Genomic DNA, 22,699 nt, shown 5'->3' on the forward strand with positions numbered 1-22,699 from the left:
CTTCAGATTGTGTCCCCTTGTTCTTGTGTTCACTTTCCTATTAAAAACACTTCCCTCCTGGACCTTATTTAACCCTTTAACATATTTAAATGTTTAGAATATTTCATTCATTCAGATCTAGGATGTGTTATTTGAGTGTTCCCTTTATTTTTTTGAGCAGTATACAGTACTTATATTTATTTCTAATTTCTAGTCTGTGATTCGTCTTTCATGGTTTCTTTTCTAATCTCTGCATCTACTCTGCACCTAGTTGTACCATACTTCCCAAATTAAATAGTATTCGGTTTCTCCTTTATATATACAAATATGTACACATTATATAACTCTTGTTCAAAATATTGTTTACATCTTATTTTTGTAGCATGATATAATAGTATACAGTGATCCCCCGGGTATTGCGATCCCGATCATTGCGAAACGGCTATATGGCGATTTTTCAACCCGGAAGTAAAAACACCATCTGCGCATGCGCGCCCTTTTTTCTATGGCCACGCATGCGTAGATGGCGCCGGGCAGATCAGCTGCTGGGCGGCTTCCCTGGGTCTTCCCCCTCTTGCTGGCGGGAGGACGAGCGGCGGGCATCAGCGAGGAGTTTGCGTGGGCGGCAGGGAAACCCCAGCGCCGCTTCCCAGCTGAGTCCTGAAGCCAAACGCGGAAGTTCGCTTCAGGACTCAGCTGGGAAGCGGTGCGAGCGAACGGCGTGGGCGGGCGAAGGGCGGGCGAGCGGCAGCGAGGAGTTTGCGTGGGCGGTGGGGAAACCCCAGCGCCGCTTCCCAGCTAAGTCCCGAAGCCAAACGCGGAAGTTCGCCTTTGCCTTCTGGCTTCAGGACTCAGCTGGGAAGCGGCGCGAGCGAACGGCGTGGGCGGGCGAAGGGCGGGCGAGTGGCAGGCGCGCGGGCAGGCAGGCGGCGGACAAGCGGCGGGCGGACAAGACAAGTGGCGGGCGCGGCAGCAGCGAGGAGTTTGCGTGGGCGGCGGGGAAACCCCAATCTTCGGCTCCTCGCTGCTGTGGCAGATGTAAAAACACCATCTGCGCATGCGCAGATGGTGTTTTTACTTCCGCAGCGCTACTTCGCGAAAAAACCGATCATTGCGAGGGGTCCTGGAACGGAACCCTCGCAATAATCGGGGGACCACTGTATAATTAATATTCTTCATCTCATTTCTAATTCATAAATCATCTTTCATAGTTTACTAATTTTTACATCTACTATCTAATCAATTATACTGTCTATTAAATAATATTCTGTTTCGGGTGTTTCTCCTTTATTCTTAATTTCCATTGTCAGCTTGTCCATCTGAGGGCACTCTAAAATTTTCTTTATTACCAATTCCATTTTTCCAATTTTGAGCATCTACAATTGTCTCCCCTCATTATTACATGTAGCATTAAATATTGGCATATTTCCCTGTTAATATAACTAATAAAAATAGCTCCTAATAAAAACCTAATAAATAACTTTTAACAGGGTGTCTATGGGTAGAGCATTTTGAAATTCCCTGATATTATACTTGGATACTCGGACCACACATTTCATGAATAGTTTTTATCCCAGAACTATACTCGCACTTAACAACGAACTAAAGGGCCACCATCAATGAACTGTTGGACAATATTACTCAGTTTGTCATGTAGATGGTTGAGTGGTTTAGGGTGGGGAATTTGTAGTGGGTGGGACATTTTATTCTATTTTTTTATTCTACTTTTTATTCTATTTTTAAATTTACCTATTCTAATTTTATGTATGGTGGAACTGGTCTCTGGGTGTCACACGACCTTCGTTGTCAATGACAATTCGTTGTTTTGACAATGACAATAAATTTATTATTATATTACCCTGACAGTTCCCTGCAATCTAGTTAAGGTGCGGTTGTAGATGACGTCATACCAAACAACTAAGCTGTGCAGAAATATTGGTAGCAGAGGAAGCCAATTGTTGCCACAGTTATGCTCATTTTGCTTGACTGCCAGGCAGCACCATCTGGTTTTTTTTGTAATATGATTTTTCCCTTACTTTTAAACATTTTAATACAGTTTTGGTTCCCCCCCCCCCCGATTTATTCCATTTTCCCCCCCACAAATTCCCCGATATTTCCCGAACCACCGATTTCCCTGATAATTCCATGATTTCCCTGTTTTCCAGGTTTGCTAGACACCCTGTTTTAATTCCACTTGCTCTTTTACCATTCCCTCTAACCAGTGTTTTATTCTTCTCCAATATTTTTGTGCCAATGAGCAGATCCACCATATATGGCAATATGTCCCCTGTATCTGTTTACATTTTCAAGATTCTGGTGATATATTTGGGAAACATCATCAACATAAATTTTAGGCTCCATTGTGGCTGTGAGCCGAGGATGATGATGATGATGATTATTATTATTATTATTATTTATTAGATTTGTATGCCGCCCCTCTCCGTAGACTTCTGCCTTTCTCCTGATCACCCACCTGTGTTCCTGTAAAGCTGTAGAAATATTAATGTTGGACACCAGATCCCCAGAGACAAGGATAAAGTCAGAACGAACAAGAGACTTGGCATCAACGTCGCGCAACACGTCGCCGATGGAACGGTAGAGGTCCGAGATGACAAATCGCACGACGTTGGGCGACGTCGGGCAGCACCACTTTGAGTTTCTGGGGTGGAGGGTGGGGGGATAAAAATCACAGACAGAAACAACGGAATGAGAACCTCTGCAACAGGAAATGCACCAGCTTTTTGATTAGATGAGTACAGATACAGGTAGCCCTTGACTTACAGCTGTTCATTTAGTGACCGTAATGTGACATTATCTGTTTTTCATAGTTACAATCTTTGCAGCATCCCCCATGGTCACGTGAATAGAATAGAATAGAATACAAAATATGGAATGGAATGGATTGTAATGGAATGGTATGGCATAGGATGGGGTATCAGACTAGAACAGAACAGAACAGAACAGAAAATATGGAATGGATTGGGATGGAATGGGATAGGATAGAATAGAGTACAAAATGTGGAATGGAATGGATGGGTTATAATGGGATGGAATGGGAAAGAATAGAATAGAAAATATGGAATGGAATGGATGGGATGATAGGGTAGAGTAGGGTAGGGTAGAATAGACTAGAATAGAAAATATGGAATGGAATGGATGGGATGATAGGGTAGAGTAGGGTAGGGTAGAATAGACTAGAATAGAAAATATGGAATGGAATGGATTGTAATGGAATGGTATGGCATGGGATGGGGTATCAGAATAGAACAGAATAGAAAATATGGAATGGAATGGATTGGGATGGAATAGAATAGAAAATATGGAATGGAATGGATTGTGATGGGATAGGATAGAATAGAATATAAAATGTGGAATGGAATGGGATGAGATGGAATAGAATAAAATACAAAATATGGAACAGAATGGATGGATTATAATGGAATGGGATGGAATGGGAAATAATAGAAAATATGAAATGGAATGGATGTGATGATAGGGTAGGGTAGGGTAGAATAGAATAGAATAGAATTCTTTATTGACCAAGTGTGATTGGACACATGAGGAATGTGTCTGGGTGCATATGCTCTCAGTGCACATAAAAGAAAAGTTTCTTTAAACTTTAGGGTGAGGGGGAAAAGCTCCTTTTTGGGGGAGAGACCAAGAAAATGACTCCTCTTACTGTAAATGCTCCTTGATCTCTGCCGATTTCCAGCAGCAGAAGACGAAGGTTTCTTCCACCCCAGTCGCAGTGAGGAATTCCAGGGTATAGTCTATCAAGGCCACATTGGCCAGAGGAAGCAGAGCCTGGGGAAACAGAGGAAAGTCAGCCAGAAAAAACAACCACGCTATAATTTGCAGTTCTTCCTACAGCAAAGAGTCACACAATCCTTCTAATGCAATAACAAGCGGGCACAGTATTCATTAAACATGGGTGGCCTTTGCGGGGAGAGGCTTTGCGGGGAGAGGGGGAGAGTATACTGCTCAAAAAAATAAAGGGAACACTCAAATAACACATCCTAGATCTGAAAGAATGAAAATAATAATAATAATAATAATAATAATAATAATAATAATAATTTATTAGATTTGTATGCTGCCCCTCTCCGAAGACTCGGGGCGGCTCACAACGACGATAAAAACAATATTATAATGGCACAAATCTAATGTTAAAAAACTAAAAACCCTATCATAATTAAAAACCAAACAGCACATACAAATATTCTCAATTGTTCTGTACAAAGTTGAATGTGCTGACAACATGTGAAATTGACTGTCAATCAGTGTTGCTTCCTAAGTGGACAGTTTGATTTCACAGAAGTTTGATTTACTTGGAATTATATTGTGTTGTTTAAGTATTCCCCCCTTTTTTTTGAGCAGTATATTAGAAACCAGGGAACTGCCTTAAAACAGGGATAGAATTTACAGCCTTCCAGAGGTTGAGGAAGTTGCTGTGAGCAATGCTCTTGGGGCTGATGTTCAAGTCCAAAGCACTTCAAAGATACCATAATGAGCAGGCCAACTTTGTAGAGGTCGTCCTCGATGTGCAACAACGGTTGAGCTCAAAACGTCTGTTGCTAAATGAGACGGTTGTTAAGTGAGTTTGGGCTCATTTTATGACCTTTCTTGTCCCAGGTGTTAAGCAAATCGCCGCACTTGTTAACTTAGTAGCACAGACATTAAGTGAATTCGCAGTCTACATTGGTTGCCGATCAATTTCCGGTCACAATTCAAAGTGTTGGTTATGACCTTTAAAACCCTTCATGGCATCGGACCACGAATCCCAGAGACCGATTAGGTCCCATAGAGTGGGCCTTCTCTGGGTCCTGTCAACTAAACAATGTCGGTTGGCGGCCCCCAGGGGAAGAGCCTTCTCTGTGGCGGCCCCGACTCTCTGGAACCAGCTCCCCCCAGAGATTAGAACTGCCCCTACCCTCCTTGCCTTTCGTAAACTCCTTAAAACCCACCTTTGTCGTCAGGCATGGGGGAACTGAGATATCTCCCCCGGGCCTATCCAATTCAATTTATGTATGGTATGCTTGTATGTATGTTTGCTTAATAATGGGGTTTTTAATATTTTAAATTGCAAATTATTAGATTTGTTATGAACTGTTTTGTGTTGTGAGCCGCCCCGAGTCCACGGAGAGGGGCGGCATACAAATCTAATAAATCAATAAATAAATGAATGAATGAATGAATAAATAAATAAATGTGCTGAAACTGACCAGACTATGGACGCTAGCCAGATGAATATCCCCTATCTTTCCCCTATCTTCCTCCCCAAACACTAAGGTGTGTCTTATATTCCGGTGCGTCTTATACTCCAAAAAATACAGTAACTTAGGATCGTCCTTACTCTCAACAGGTGACACTCTCCTATCCTGACGATCCAAAAACCCACAACCTCAACTCTCTGGCCATAAATGTTCTAAGCCAGACAGGCTGGTAATGACAATCCAGTGGAGCTGGGCTCCCGGTGAGTCCTTGGAGACAGATCTGTGTACTTGTTTTGGCAACAAGACAAGAGGAGTTGGCCACTGCCATCAGGGACCCTTGTTTTCGACCTTCCAGTCTGGGCTACAGCCCTGGAATCCTCTTGAACTTTCACAAGTGAGCCGAGCCCTCCGAGCAAAGACAGGACTGCAGCTGGGTTTTGACGCCTGTTGAGACACAGCTACTTATAAACTGATCCTTTTCTCCGCGGTGGCAAAGAAATAAATATCCACGTTCTGCTTGGGATGAATATAATTAACAGCTGGCACAACATTGCCATTTAAAGATGCTTCAGCAATCGGGTCGAGAAATTACACATGTACACAGGAACAAACGCAAATGGACATAAAGAGCATTCTTTTTTTATTGGACATTTTTTAAAAATGAAATGGAATTAAAATTAAATTAAACATTAAATTAAAATTAAAAACAAAGATACAACTATACAACTTCCTTCTTTGCAACATTTTCACACCGCTAAAACACTTTGTGTTTTACTGTTTTTCCTCTTCAATTTCTAGATTTATTGGGTTTATATGCCGTCCCTCTCCGCAGACTCGGGGCGGCTCACAACAATGGGGAAGAACAGTACATAGTAACAAATCTAATATTTTAAAATCTAAATTACAGTTTTAGATTAAAAAGTCCAAAAAAGAAACCCCAATATATAAAAAACAACACACAATCGAATCATTCACAAAAACTACATGTGCAAGGGGGGAGATGTTTCAATTCCCCCATGCCTGACGGCAGAGGTAGGTTTTAAGAAGTTTACGAAAGGCAAGGAGGGTGGGGGCAATCCTAATCTCTGGGGGGGAGCTGGTGCCAGAGGTTCGGAGCCACCACAGAGAAGCCTCTTCCCCTGGGTCCCGCCAGACGACATTGTTTAGTCAATGGGACCCGTAGAAGGCCAACTCTGTGAGACCTAACCAGTCGCTGGGATTCGTGTGGCAGAAGGCGGTCTCGCAGATATCCTGGTCCGATGCCATGAAGGGCTTTATAAACATATATTTCACAATTCTGTTTATATACATTGCAATATATCTATATTATTTCTAACATATCTTTTATTTCCCCTATGATTGTTTATGTTTAATACCATTTAGTATCAGGAAAGACTTCATGAACTCAATCTGTATAGTCTGGAGGACAGAAGGGAAAGGGGGGACATGATCGAAACATTTAAATATGTTAAAGGGTTAAATAAGGTTCAGGAGGGAAGTGTTTTTAATAGGAAAGTGAACCCAAGAACAAGGGGACACAATCTGAAGTTAGTTGGGGGGAAGATCAAAAGCAACGTGAGGAAATATTATTTCACTGAAAGAGTAGTAGATCCTTGGAACAAACTTCCAGCAGACGTGGTAGATAAATCCACAGTAACTGAATTTAAACATGCCTGGGATAAACATATATCCATTGTAAGATAAAATACAGGAAATAGTATAAGGGCAGACTAGATGGACCAGGAGGTCTTTTTCTGCCGTCAATCTTCTATGTTTCTATGTTTTGTCATCTTTCTATCGTTATTCCCTTAATCTCTCTTCTCTAACCATTCATACCACTTTCCCCATACTTTGTAGTATCCTGTTTCCTCTTTTTCGTTTCTTGTATGTCCTTTGTAAGTTTGTCCATTTCGCCACACTCTTAAGACCTTTCTAATCCAATTTTCTTCTGCTGGTATATATTTATTTTGCCAATTCTGAGCGATTATTATTCTTGCAGCTGTTATCACATGTATTATTAAATACTGTTGTTTCTTTTTTGTAGGTTTCAGGTAATATTCCCAATACAAATATTTCCAGTCTCATCTCTATTTGACTTCTGTGAAATCAAACTGTCCACTTAGGAAGCAACACTGATTGACAATCAATTTCACGTGTTGTCAGCACATTCAACTTTGTACAGAACAAAGTATACAATGTGAATATTTCATTCATTCAGATCTAGGATGTGTTTTTTGAGCCCCTCCCCTTTTTTTGAGCACTATCTAGGAACTAAAATGATGGGAAGAATAACTTCATGGAAACAATCATTGTGAGGTATTTCCTTGGGATAGCAAAAGTTTAAATTTCCCCAAAACACTGCTTAAGAGCTGGCCAAATTTTTTTCTTACATGAAAGCTTCTCTGGAGCCTTTGAAAACTTATAATAATAGATGTTTGATGTTAGATCAGTGTTTCCCAACCTTGGCAACTTGAAGATACAGTGATACCTTGTCTTACAAACTTAATTGGTTCTGGGACGAGGTTCTTAAGGTGAAAAGTTTGTAAGACGAAACAATGTTTCCCATAGGAATCAATGGAAAAGCGATTAATGCGTGCAAGCCCAAAATTCACCCCTTTTGCCAGCCGAAGCACCCGTTTTTTACACTGCTGGGATTCCCCCGAGGCTCCCCTCCATGAGAAACCCCACCTCTGGACTTCTGTGTTTTTGCGATGTTGCGATTTCACTGAGGCTCCCCTCGCTTGGGAACCCCACCTCCGGACTTCCGTTGCCAGCGAAGCGCACATTTTTGCGCTGCTGGGATTCCCCTGCAACATCGCAAAAACACAGAAGTCCGGGGGTGGTGTTTCCCATGGAGGGGAGCCTCAGGGGAATCCCAGCAGCGCAAAAATGGGTGCTTTGCTGGCAATGGAAGTCCGGAGGCGGTGCAACACTGTGGTGGCGGTGGGTTTGTAAGGTGAAAATAGTTTGTAAGAAGAGGCAAAAAAATCTTAAACCCTGGGTTTGTATCTCGAAAAGTTTGTATGACGAGGCGTTTGTAAGACGAGGTATCACTGTATTTGGACTTGGAGTTGAAGTCCAAATATCTTCAAGTTGCTAAGGGTTGGGAAACACTAAATTAGATATTTTTATTAATTATTAGGCAGAAATGTATAATGTATAGCAATTAATTCTGTGCAAGATGAGCCGGTTGCTACAAAAGACAATCTAGAAAAGCCTGTTTTTATCTGCTGGCAGACTAAAATTACTCTTAAATGGATTTATTCATTTCCATACATAGGACAGCTCAAAAGGTGCCATTTCTTCTACACAAATTGCCAGGGTGTCTAAAAATTGATGATTTTTTTTTAATTTTTAAAAGATAGATTTAAATTATTTTTTATTTAAATTGGATTTTTTTAAATTGAATTTATTTTAATAAAATGCCTTTTGAGTAAAAAAATCTATCTAAATATAGTTTTCTATTTAAGATACATTAATAATTTAGTTTTATTCAGCATGAAATGGAGCTTAATTATGCAGCATGAGGCTGCATATTCTGCAATATTTCCTAAGACTGTCAGTAAATCCAACAGCAGGTCAGACGAGGAGCTGCTATGGACACAAATTACAGTGGTTGTTTAAAAATTATGTTTGAAATCAAGCCTATTTACTAGTGATTTAAATCAAATCCACCCTGCAAGCTGCTGTATTTATTTCATAGGAAAGTCTGCTTGCTGGTTCAGAATCAGAAAAACTGCTTTATCGAAAGAAGTGGTATACTCAAGAAGAGACTGGACAAGTGACTCGTCTGAAATGATAGGGCCTCCTGCTTGAGACTAGAAGACCTCCAAGGTCCCTTTCAGCTCTATTCCGAGTGATTGATTGATTGATTTAACAACTAGGTTCTTTGACTGCAGTGAACAAATAACTGAACTTATTTTGAAAGACAAAAAGATATTGACAAAATTGAACGGGTCCAAAGACGGGCTACAAGAATGGTGGAAGGTCTTAAGCATAAAACGTATCAGGAATGAACTCAATCTGTATAGTCTGGACTCTGGAGGACAGGAGGAAAAGGGGGGACATGATCGATACATTTAAATATGTTAAAGGGTTAAATAAGGCCCAGGAGGGAAGTGTTTTTAATAGGAAAGTGAACACAAGAACAAGGGGACACAATCTGAAGTTAGTTGGGGGAAAGATCAAAAGCAACATGAGAAAATATTATTTTACTGAAAGAGTAGTAGATCCTTGGAACAAACTTCCAGCAGACGTGGTTGATAAATCCAGAGTAACTGAATTTAAACATGCCTGGGGTAAACATATATCTATCCTAAGATAAAATACAGAAAATAGTATGGCAGACTAGATGGATCATGAGGTCTTTTTCTGCTGTCAGTCTTCTATGTTTCTATCCTGGTGCAAAGAATGATACTGCTAAACTGGAAAAAACCACTAAGGGAAAAAGTATATAATTGGGGACTTTGTTTTGAGTTTGCATTGGAAAATTTTTTGCAATTTGGTAAATGCACATCATGATTGTTTTGCACACATCCACAAAAACTGGAAATTTTCTTTCCTCGTACCGCTGGATATAGGAACATTCCATTAACCGTTTCATTTAGGTCATTTCATTACAAAAGCAATACAGAATTACTTGCAAGATAGTGCCTCGGACAATGGAGAAGTAAATGAGGAAATTTACCAATGCAGGCTTGAAAAACTTTGCGTAGCTTCTCTTCCCATAACTGATATACTACCAAAGGATGGAGTAAGAACTATTTCATATTCTATGGCAAAAGTATACGAAAGATCAGATATGAGTCAACAGAAAGACCATAAGCCTACAATATGGTTAGTCCTCGACGTATAACCTGTCACTTAGCGAATGCTTGAAGTTCTAACAGATCTACTGGGGGCTAGTTATGATCTGTATTTGAGGTTCTGATGGGTTGCCCACTCCGGTTACATGACATTTTGAGCACTTGGCAACTGGGCTACATTTTGGAGTTTTCCAACGAGCATGTGACCACAATTTATCAAATTTTCTCCGTTATGTCTGCTTTCTGGCAAAACCAGGTCAACAAAGATTGCCAAGCACCCAAAAGACTTGGGTGTGTGCAGCTATCAGAACTGGATCATAAATAACTTCTGGGAAGTCAGTTGGAACTTTGGACTGGTTGCCAAGCAATGACTATCTGTATGGCACAAATTGCCTATATGTTCACTATAAACACTGATCAAAAAAACCAAAAGGAATACTTAAACAACACAATATAATTCCAAGTAAATCAAACTGTCCACTTATGAAGCAACGCTGATTGACAATCAATTTCCCCTGCTGTTGTGCACATTCAACTTTGTACAGAACAAAGTATTCAATGAGAATATTTCATTCATTCAGATCTAGGATGTGTTATTTGAGTATTCCCTTTATTTTTTTGAGCAGTGTATGTCCCCTGAACATAATGTAATGTATTTTTGGAGTGTAAGACGCACCTTTTCCTCCTAAAAGGGTGAAAATATCAGTGTGTCTTATACACCAAATACAGCCATATTTGGTCTCCTGAAGCCCCACCCTTGCGTCCCATTGTTTTGAAAAGTGGATTTGTTTTTCCACAAAAATTGGGTGCAGAGAGAGTTTGGGAGGCCTGCAGGGTGCTCCTAGGGACTTGGGTAAGGCAAAACTTCAGATCGTGCAGAACACGGCCGCGAGAGCCATCGTGGGGCTTCCTAGATTCGCCCACGTTTCTACAACACTCCGTGGCCTGCATTGGCTGCCGATCAGTTTCTGGTCACAATTCAAAGTGTTGGTTATGACCTTTAAAGCCCTGCATGGCATTGGACCAGAATACCTCTGGAACCGCCTGCTACCACACGAATCCCAGTGACTGATAAGGTCCCACAGAGTTGGCCTTCTCCGTGTCCCGTCGACCACACAATGTTGTTTGGTGGGCCCCAGGGGAAGAGCCTTCTCTGTGGCAGCCCCAGCCCTTTGGAATCAACTCCCCCCGGAGATTAGAACTGCCCCCACACTCCTTGTCTTTCATAAATTACTCAAGACCCATCTATACCACCAGGCATGGGGGAGTTGAGACACCTTTCCCCCAGGCTTTTTTTTAAATATATATTTATGTTTGGGTATGTATATGTTGTTTGCTTTTTAAAAAATATGATAGGGTTTTATGTGCTTTTTAATATTAGATTTGTTTTCGCTGGAATATCGTTTTTATTATTGTTGTGAGCCGCCCCGAGTCTTCGGAGAGGGGCGCATACAAATCTAATAAATAAAATAACAATTTATTTATTTATTTATTTAGATTTGTATGCCGCCCCTCTCCGCAGACTCGAGGCGGCTCACAACAAAGTGAAAACAATTTACAACAAATAATAATAATAAATAAAAACACCCCCATTTTTTGCAAAAACAGAGCTGTTTCTGCCTTCCACCATGAAGTAAGAGCACTCTGCAGGCCTCTTAAACCCTCTGTGCACCCCACTTTTGCAAAAATGGGGGCAGGAGTACTCTGCAGGCTTCCCAACCACACTGCATGCCCTGTTTCCTTTTTAAAAAATGGGGCTTATTGTTGCAAACAATGGGATGCACAGAGGGTTTTAGGAGACGTGCAAACTGCTTCTGGGAACCGAGGAGGACAAAAACTTTTTTCCTTACGTACCTTTTTGAATTTTTGGTGAGTCTTATACACCGGTGGGTCTTATAGTCCCCAAAATACGGTATCTATTCAGTTCAGTACTGTCTCTTCCAACTGGTAGAAATCTTACAAGATCCAAGATATCCCAAATGAAACTGCCAGTCTTATCTTCAAAGCCAACCCCATCCAAGGATTTTATCAGATGTAAAAACAGAAAACTCCATTTGTTTGGTTTGGAATAGATTCTATTCAAATAACTAGCTAAATCCCAAAGATGCTTTTTTAAGAGACAACTGAACTTTCTGGTTTTTCTTTGGAGACATCTCGCTTCTCATCCAAGAAGCTTCTTCAGCTCAGACTGGATAGTGGTGAATAGAGATTTGATATGTCTATTCCCCACCACCCATTCAGAGTTGAAGAAGCTTAGAATTTAGCAATAGCATTTAGACTTATATACAAATCCACAGTGTTTCGCAGCCCTCTCTAAGCGCTTTACAGAGAGTAAGTATATTTCCCCCAACAATCTGGGTCCTCATTTAACCGACCTTGGAAGGTTGGAAGGCTGAGTCAACCTGGAGCCTGGTGAGATTCAATCTGCCAAAATGCTGGCAGCCGGTGATCAGCAGAAGTAGCGTGGAGCACCACCAAGTCTTCTTGAATGAGAAGCAAAACGTCTTCAAAGAAAAACCAGAAAGTCCGGTTGTCAAAAAGCACCTTTGGGACAACCATGACCTACATAATGAGAATCTCCATAGACATTAACCAGCTAAATCCTTTTTTTTTCCCCCGGCCTTCAAGTCAGTCTTGACTATTGGCAATTGCCTGATTTGAGATACAGCAACTACTCAAAGTCACCCAGAGCTGGTTTCATGCCTGAGACAGGAACCAGAATTGATGCCCTCCTTATTTCTATCGTAGTGCCTATAACCGCTACAACGAATTGGCAATCAACGCCATATTTTAATCGGGAGTTTAAATGCTAGGTCTATCCAAGATGCCAAATTCAAACCATGTTATGGCTTATTGCCACAGAATTTAGCAGCCTCACACTTAGTCAAGCAAAGTAGCTATCCTTTCCCATGCACACCAAAGAATACATTGTTGCTTTAGCAGTTGGCTTCCTGCCACATAATCAGACAAATGGAGTCCAATGTGAAGCTACAGGCACTTATCGAAAGCATAGACATTTGCAAGAAAACCCATAAGAACTATAAAAATGACATTTCATTCGGCATAGATGTAATTGGCACTGAGAGTTGCCCAGCTGCATAAAATAAAGATTTTTCATGCTTTAGCTTAGACATACAGAGTTAAAATCTTTATTAAATTGATAGAAGAGAATACAGTAATACCTCATGATACGAACTTAATTGGTGCAAGGAGGAGGTTCGTAAGACGAAAGGTTTGTAAGACGAAACATTGTTTCCCATAGGAAACAATGTAAAGTCAATTAATCTGTGCAACCAAAAAAACCCCCGCAAAAAAACGGCTTTCGGCGACTGCTGGGAAGCCGCGCGGCTGTTTTAAAAGGTGACAGCCGGCCTGGGGGGCTTCCCAGCACCCCCCCCGGTTCGGGGGGGTGCTGGGAAGCCCCCCAGGCCGGCTGCGACCTTTTAAAAGAGCCCCGCTGCTTCCCATCTGTCTCCTGAAGCCGAACGGCAAAGCCGAACTTCCGCGTTCGGCTTCAGGAGACAGCTGCGAAGCGGCGCGGGTGTTTTAAAAGGTCGCAGCCGGCCTGGGGGGCTTGCCAGCACACACCCCCGAACACCGAACCCGGGTTCAGGGGGGTGCTGGCAAGCCCCCCAGGCCGGCTGCGACCTTTTAAAACAACTGCGCCGCTTCGCAGATGTCTCCTGAAGCCGAACGCTAAAGCCGAACTTCCACGTTCGGCTTCGGGAGACAGCTGTGAAGCGGCGCGGGTGTTTTAAAAGGTCGCAGCCGGCCTGGGGGTCTTCCCAGCACCCCCCCGAACCCCGAACCCGGGAGTTCGGCAAAAGTTCGGGGTTCCGGGGGGTGCTGGCAAGCCCCCCAGGCTGGCTGCGACCTTTTAAAACACCCGCGCCGCTTCGCAGCTGTCTCCTGAAGCCGAACGCTAAAGCCGAACTTCCGCGTTCGGCTTCGGGAGACAGCTGCGAAGCGGCGCGGGTGTTTTAAAAGGTCGCAGCCGGCCTCGGGGGCTTCCCAGCAACCTCCCGAACCCCGAACCCGGGAGTTCGGCAAAAGTTCGGGGTTCCGGGGGGTGCTGGCAAGCCCCCCAGGCTGGCTGCGACCTTTTAAAACACCCGCGCCGCTTCGCAGCTGTCTCCTGAAGCCGAACGCTAAAGCCGAACTTCCGCGTTCGGCTTCGGGAGACAGCTGCGAAGCGGCGCGGGTGTTTTAAAAGGTCGCAGCCGGCCTCGGGGGCTTCCCAGCAACCTCCCGAACCGAACCCGGGGTTCAGCAAAATTTTGCCTCTTCTTACGAACTTTGTTCGAGTTACGAACCGGCGTTCGGGAGGCTTCTGGGAAGCCCCGCCGCCCGGCTGTTACCTTTTAAAACAGCCGCGCGGCTTCCCAGCAGTCTCCGAACGCCGGTTCATAACTCGAAAAAAGTTCGTAAGAAGAGGCAAATTTTTTCTGAACCCCAGGTTCGTATCACGAGTTGTTCGTAAGACGAGGGGTTCGTATCTTGAGGTACCACTGTATTGGTAGTTTAGGATTGGAATCCAGTTGGGTTGGGGTTTTTTGGCAGACTTTTATTACCAAACTAGGTTACATCATCAGCGCTAAAAGGGAGTGTCATCTGCTCTCATTTCATAAACTAGAAGAGAATATTCGTAGCTCAACAATTGACCTGAGCAGTCCTTTATGCTTTCTGACTTGTCATAATACTAAGTTCACCACTTCTGTAAGATGAACACAAGTTATCTGACTACTTTAGGTTCAAATTCAACATAATATGAAATGATAAATGGCCTCCTGCTTAAGCAGAGAGGATTGAACTAGAAAACCTCCAAGATCTCTTCCAACCCTTACTTTGTATAACCTTTGATGAGGGCCAGAATGCTTTAGGAGAGCGGGACAAGGACAAAAAACCCCCTGAAAAATACAAGTATCCAGATCTGTCAAGCTGTTGCCATCCAAATGGGTTGGACTACAGCTCCCATCATCCTCAGTAAGCCTGGCCCTAGCTGGCCACGAGAAGTTCTGTGGCTGAATGGCAGAAAATAAAAGCATCCAGATCTGTCAAGCTGTTGCTCTCCAAATAGGATGGACTACACTCCCATCATCCACCAAAAGCCTGGCCTTGGCTGGTCATCAGAAACTCTGCGGCTGAATGGCAGAAAATAAAACTATCCAGACCTGTCAAGCTGCTGCCTTCCATAATAGGTTGGACTACAACTCCCATCATCCACAGAAAGCCTGGTGCTGGATGGCCACGAGAAGCTCTGTGGCTGAATGGCAGAAAATAAAAGCATCCCGATCTGTCAACCTGTTGCCCTCCAAATAGGATGGACTACAGCTCCCATCATCCACAGAAAGCCTGGTCCTGGATGGCCACCAGAAGCTCTGTGGCTGAGTGCAGCTGGGCTTTGGGCACCAAGTCGGGCGCCACATCTGGAGTCCTTCCAGATGGCGAGACCGCGAATTTCTCAAACCGCTGCCCCGGGCCATGCTGTGGCAGGGGATGATGGGAGTCGAAGTCCAGAGCAAAAGATTCCCGGGGGGGGGGCACGAGGGAGGAAGAAAAGCACTCGCTCACCCGCGGTCGGTCCTTGGAAATGGGGAAGAAGCGGCGGTTGAAGCTGTCGGCGACCAGGACGGCCTGCAGCGGAGGCGGAGGCTCCTCTTGGGGATCCGACACACGCGATGCCCCGGAGCCGGCGCCACGCTTCCCAGCAGGACCGCGAGCCGCCATGCTGGCTCGCACTCCCCCTACACGCTTTTTGGTCACGCCTCTTCCGTTTCCGGAAACAAACGGAAGCGGAGAAAAAAAGACGGTGCCTTGCAGAGGACAAACGCGACTGCTGAATGTGAATGCAGCGCGGGGAGGGGCGGGGAGGAGGGGCGTCTAAAGCAGGGGTAGGCAAAGTTGGCTCTTCTATGACTTGTGGACTGCAACTCCCAGAATTCCTGAGCCAATTAACCTAGCTCAGGAATTCTGGGAATTGAAGTCCACATGTCATAGAAGAGCCAACTTTGCCTACCCCTAGTCGAAAGCGATTTGTGATTCTCCTCAGCAGCTACTGGAGTTGTCAAAAGTTAAAATGAATAGCATTCTTAAGCAAAACAAAAAACGAAGAACTTAAGAGTTTAGAATGACTTTTCATTGTCACTTTAAATATACACTAAACGGCATAGCTTAAAATGACACTTTTATTTATTTATTTATTTATTCATTCATTCATTCGGTTTTTTTTATGCCGCCCTTCTCCTTATACTCAGGGCGGTTTACAACATATCAGCAATAGCACTTTTTAACAGAGCCAGCATATTGCCCCCACAATCCAGGTCCTCATTTTACCCACCTCGGAATAAGTCAACCTTGAGCCGGTGATGAGATTTGAACCGCTGACCTACAGATCTAGCACTCAGCTTTAGTGGCCTGCAATACTGCCCTCTACCCACTGCGCCATCTTGGTTCATTCATATAATAATAATAATTATTATTATTATTATTATTATTATTATTTATTAGATTTGTATGCCGCCCCTGTCCGAAGACTCGGAGCGGTTCATATAATATATAACAGCTCTCAAAGGGTCACCACTTCCAATAAATGCTACAGAAGCGTGGATGGGTGGATGGACGGACGGACGGACGGACGGACAGACAGACAGACAGACAGACATAGATGTTAGTATAAACAATAAATAAATATAAATAATAAATAAATAATCATAAATCTCAATGAATTTAATGAACTCAATCTGTCTAGTCTGGAGGACAAAAGGAAAAGGGGGGACATGATCGAAACATTTGAAGATGTGATAGGGTTAAATAAGGTTCAAGAGGGAAGTGTTTTTAATAGGAAAGTGAACACAAGAACGAGGGAGCACAATCTGAGGTTGGTTGGGGGAAAGATCAAAAGCAATGTGAGAAATTATTATTTGACTGAAAAAGGAGTAGATGCTTGGAACAAACTTCCAGCAGACATGGTTGGTAAATCCACAGGAACTGAATTTAAACATGCTGGGGATAAACATCTATCCATCCGAATATAAAATACAGGAAATAGTATACGGGCAGACTAGATTGGTCATGAGGTCTTTTTCTGCCATCAATCTTCTATGTTTCTGAATGAATGAATGAATGAATAAATAAATAAATAAATAAATAAATAAATAAATATTATGCATATGCATATACCCACATATGTTACACAGAGAAACAACACAGTTTAGTCCGGATGTATATATACATGGAATCCCACCTCTTAGGTTGCCAAGTTTGAAAAATATATATATGTCTGTGTGTATACATGGTGTGTGTTTATACACACACACACACATATGTATATGTATATGTATATTGATCTTGGCAGCAATACAGGTAGTCCTCGATTTCCAAGAGTTAATTGAATGACAGATGTTCCATGGCCCTGAAAAATGTGACTTATGACAGTGTTTCACACTTAACAACCTTTGTAACATTCTCAATGGTCATGTGATCAAAACTCAGAGGCTAAGCACCCGACTCAGATTTATGACGGTTGCTGTATCCAAGGGTCACGTGATCCCCTTTTGGGGAAGCCAGACCCACATAACAACAGGGCTACTAATTTAACAATGGCGGTAATTTACCTAACATCTGTGGCAAGAAAGGCCCTAAAATGGGGCAGCATTCATTGAACGACTGTCTTGCAAAAACTCTGAGGCGCATTGTGCTCTTTAATGTGAAATGACACCCACCTGGCAGTGAGACTTCAGTTATTTATTTATTTATTTATTTATTCATTCATTCATTCATTCATTCATTCATTCATTCATTCATTCATTAGATTTGTATGCCACCCCTCTCCGAAGACTTGGGGTGGCTAACAACAATAAAAAGACAATGTAAACAAACCTAATATTAAAAATAATCTTAAAAACCCCAATTTAAAGAACCTATCATACATACAAACATACCATGTATAAATTATATAAGCCTAGGGGGGAAGGGAAAATTTCAATTCCCCCATGCCTGACGACAGAGGTGGGTTTTAAGGAGCTTGCGAAAGGCAAGGAGGGTGGGGGCAACTCTGATATCTGGGGGGAGTTGGTTCCAGAGTCAGGGGTTTAAATAGGGAGTCCTTTTGGGAAGGAGCCAATCAGAATTTCCCTGCTTCACTTCCTGATTGGACTGGAATGAAAACTTCCCAGCTTCTGATGACATAACAACAACCATCACTCATCAACAAAAACGTTTACCAAATGACCATCTAATTATGACCGTAATTGATGGGTCATTGAACATGGCAGAACAGGGCAAAACATTAGGAATTACAGTAATCCTTCGCTACTTCGCGGTTCATCTTTTTGCGGATCCGCTACTTCATGGGTTTTCAAAGGGGGCTTAAATCCATTAAATCCATTGAAAATTTTAAATCCATTAAAAATTCATAAACCTCTTCTACAGTACTATTTGTACACTATTAAAGAACTTGGTAGGATATCACATGTAGTTCCAGCTGAGAAGCATTATAGAATGGCTGTTTAATGCAAAAGGTGGATTTTAAAAGTCCAAATACTTGTTAAATACATAAAAAAGCTATATTTCCTCTACTTCACGGAAATTCATTTTTCACGGGTGGTCTTGGAATGTATTCCCTGTGAAAAATAAGGGATCACTGTATTAATACATTCATTGTACTTATCAGTTTGGCTTTCTCATGGGCAATTCCCTGGCTAGCCACAAATTGGAGCTATAGCACCATCTACTACGAAGTTTGGTTTGGTCTTCTACTTGCTTTGGATTTTAATTTATTATAAAATTTAGAATTTAAAGTTTGGAAACACCTTAATTAAATATGTCTCAAAATGGGTGAGCGGTGTGGTCGGGCGGTAGGAAAAGCAAGTAGGATGCTTGGCTGCATAGCTAGAGGTATAACAAGCAGGAAGAAGGAGATTATGATCCCGCTATATAAAGTGCTGGTGAGACCACATTTGGAATACTGTGTCCAGTTCTGGAGACCTCACCCACAAAAAGATATTGACAAAATTGAATGGGTCCAAAGACGGGCTACAAGAATGGTGGAAGGTCTTAAGCATAAAACGTATCAGGAAAGACTTAATGAACTCAATCTGTATAGTCTGGAGGACAGAAGGGAAAGGGGGGACATGATCGAAACATTTAAATATGTGAAAGGGTTAAATAAGGTTCAGGAGGGAAGTGTTTTTAATAGGAAAGTGAACCCAAGAACAAGGGGACACAATCTGAAGTTAGTTGGGGGAAAGATCAAAAGCAACATGAGAAAATATTATTTGACTGAAAGAGTAGTAGATCCTTGGAACAAACCTCCAGCAGACGTGGTTGGTAAATCCACAGTAACTGAATTTAAACATGCCTGGGACAAACATAGATCCATCCTAAGATGAAAATACAGGAAATAATATAAGGGCAGACTAGATGGACCATGGTGTCTTTTTCTGCTGTCAGTCTTCTATGTTTCTATGTCCCATCTTCTCCCTAATGTGGGAAACCAGATCTAGACCATCTCCAGTTCATGGTTGTCCAGCTGCTGTTTAAATTAGGAATGTCCAGACTTAGCAACTTTTAAGATTGGACTTTAACTGGCTGGCTGGAGAATTCTGGGAGTTCTGGGAACTCCAACATTGGAAGTTTTTAAGAAGAGATTGGATAACCATTTGTCTGAAGTGATGTAGGGTTTCCTACCTAAGCAGGGGTTGGACTAGAAGACCTCCAAGGTCCCATCCAACTCTGTTATCCTATCCTATCTTATCCTAGCCTAGCCTAGCCTAGCCTAGCCCCATTCCATTTTAAACAAGAAGAGAACCAACCTACCGTGTTTCCCCGAAAATAAGACAGCATCTTATATTAATTTTTGCTCCCAAAAATGTGCTACGTCTTATTTTCAGGGGATGTCTTATTTTTTTTCAATGAGTTGTATCCTGAATCCCGCTGCAGCAAAAATGCATCCAAACACGCAGCTGCATGTTGGATGCATATTGGATGGGTTTTAAATATGATTGATGCAGCATTTTGCGATGCAATTTATGGACAGCAGTGTTATATATGTTCTGTTCGTGAATACTGTACTGCGAAATGAAACATATACGTCTTACTTTCAGGGGATGCCTAATATTAGGCAATTCTACGAAACCTCTCCCATGTCTTACTTTCGGGGGTGACTTATTTTGCAGCAGAGGCGGAGTAACGACAGGGACACAAGAGCTGTATTTAAACTGGGTCATTTTTATTAATTAAATTTGCATAATTTATTTAAATAAATTTGCATAAATTAACTATAACCCTAAACAAGGACCCGCAGGGTCAAACAATTGCTTCCGGGGCGGAAAATGACGTAATAAAAACTTCCGGGGCAACTATGGGCATAGCTCCATGCTGATCCAGGTGAGGGGCCACGCCCTCACCTGACTCACTGCCATGCACTTGCATGTGGGAGGTCCCGCCGTCTATCCCATACAAGGGGAAAGCAATGGGTGGGACCCAAAGACAGGTTCCCCACAATTGCTCAGGTCAAAACAGGGTAGAAGTAAAGATAAATTTCCTAAGAATTAATTAGTGGGGAAAAATGCGTTGTGAGTGCTTAGTCACTGGAGGTTTTAAATAAGAGATTGGACTGCTATTTGTCCAAAATGATACAGGCCAGAGATGGTTAACCTTTTCAACGGCAAGTACCAAAACTAGAACCTGCATTGGAACATGGAAGAGAGCCATAGGTTTGCCATCACAGGTATAAGCTCTTCTGAGTGGCGGTTGAACTGCCTCCAGATGTTTGTTCCAACACTGGAGATTTTAAAGAAGAGATTGGAAAACTATTTGTCTGCAATGGTATAGGTCAGTGATGGCGAACCGTTTTTTCCTTGGGTGCCAAAAGAGTAGGGGCATGCGCTATCATGCACGCATGAGTGCCCACACCCATAATTCAATGCCTGGGGACGGTAAAAACAGTGTCCCCCTGCCCTCCTGGAGGCTCTCTGGAGGCTGGAAATGGCCTATTTCCCAACTCCTGATGAGCCCAGAAGGCTAGTGTCTTGCCGTCCCCAGGCTCCAAAGGCTTCCCTCCCCCAGAGGCTCTCTGGAAGCCAAAAACGCCCTCTGTGTGAGCCAAAAATCAGCTGGCCGGCACACACATGCATGTTGGAGATGAGCTAGGGCAACGGCCCACGTGCCACCAGATATGACTCCGCGTGCCACCTGTGGCACCCGTGCCATAGGTTCGCCATCACTGGTATAGGTTCTTCTGCATGAGCAATGAGTTGGACTACAACAGTGTTTCCCAACCTTGGCAACTTGAAGATATCTGGACTTCAACTCCCAGAATTCCCCAAATGCTGACTGGGGAATTCTGGGAATTGAAGTCCAGATATCTTCAAGTTGTCAAGGTTGGGAAACACTGGACTAGAAGACTTCCAAGGTCTCTTATAAGTGCACATATAAATGCATACATAAGTGCACCAGCGTGCCTTCCGTCCCTTGTCCTAATGTTTCTCTTTTACTAGTATCATGTATATAAACATTGTTATATCTTTGTATACCACCAATATGTACTTGACAAAACAATAAATAAATAAAATAAAAATAAACTCTTATGATAGTAAGCATAATCAGCAATACAGTGTTCCTTCAATTTTCGCGGGTGCGAACTTCGCAAATAGCCTATACCACGGTTTTTCAAAAAATATTAATTAAAAAATACTTCACTTTTTTCCCCTAAACCACGGTTTTTCCCGCACAATGACATCATACGTCATCACCAAACGTTCATCTGCCATTGCTGATTGGCCGAAATTGGCCAGTAATAATGGTGAGTAAATGGTTGTTAAGGGAATAGGAAATGGTAATTTAGGGGCTTCAAGTGTTAAGGGAAGGCTTGTGATACTCTTCATAGCCAAAAATGGTGTATTTACTTCCGCATCTCTACTTCACGGAAATTAGACTTTCGCGGGCGGTATCGGAACGCATCCCCCGCAAAAATCGAGGGAACACTGTATAACAGTGGGTTATTCTGCCTAAAATACTTTGGGTGTGCAAAGTATTGTTGGCTACTGGTCAGGATACTTTGGTAGATTCCTACGCTGGATCTAGGTGACCTTGAAGCAGCAGTGGGCTATGAGCCGGAACACTAAATTGCGCTCGCCGCGGCGGCTCATAAGTTCTTGCGGGACCAGCACAATTTTGCTGCTGCAACTCTGGTGCACCCATGTTTCGGCGAGGTGTTACCTGCGGCTCCATAGACGATTTTGCTGCCTCCACAGCTGCAGTCGCGCTAGTCCCGCAAGAACTTACAAGCCGCGGCGGCGAGCGCATTTTAGTGTTCCAGCTCGTAGCCCCACCGCTGCCTTGAAGCTGCCTTCCCACTGATGCACTCAATCATTCTCTGATTCTGCAAGTCACTGAGGTATCCATAGTTACTGATGTAAACTCCAGAGACTTCCTTTCCTTCATGCTGCCCTCGTGTGACCCAGAGGAGAAGAAAGAGAAATCATCTTTAGCTAAATAGCACAGGCTGCGTAAGACCCAGACAATGTTCATCCAGATAATTGTCTATTGTCAGGAGATCAATTTGAAAATTACTCAAAGCAGTCAGGATTTCTGAACAACAAGTATTGACCAGGAGGGAATTGCAGATACTTTTTTTTTTTAAATTAGCATTTTTTAAGGTAACACACAATACAAAACACAAACAAGCATAAAACATATACA

The 22,699-nt window shown here is 42.7% G+C and overlaps 1 protein-coding gene across 1 annotated transcript in view; it reads right to left on the bottom strand.

The window, feature by feature from the left end:
• EIF2B5 (eukaryotic translation initiation factor 2B subunit epsilon) overlaps positions 1-15,777 on the bottom strand; it is a 44,509-nt gene extending 28,732 nt beyond the window's left edge. The window contains exons 1-3 of the mRNA XM_070753768.1: positions 15,569-15,777; positions 3,659-3,783; positions 2,453-2,638 (exon numbers count right to left, since the gene is read on the bottom strand). Coding sequence (XP_070609869.1) covers positions 2,453-2,638; positions 3,659-3,783; positions 15,569-15,724 — 467 coding nt within the window. The 5' untranslated portion in view covers positions 15,725-15,777. The remainder of the gene's footprint in view (positions 1-2,452; positions 2,639-3,658; positions 3,784-15,568) is intronic.
• Between the last annotated feature and the right edge of the window lie 6,922 nt (positions 15,778-22,699).

The sequence above is a fragment of the Erythrolamprus reginae genome, chromosome 5 (genome assembly GCF_031021105.1).
Source record: "Erythrolamprus reginae isolate rEryReg1 chromosome 5, rEryReg1.hap1, whole genome shotgun sequence".
NCBI lineage: Eukaryota > Metazoa > Chordata > Lepidosauria > Squamata > Dipsadidae > Erythrolamprus > Erythrolamprus reginae.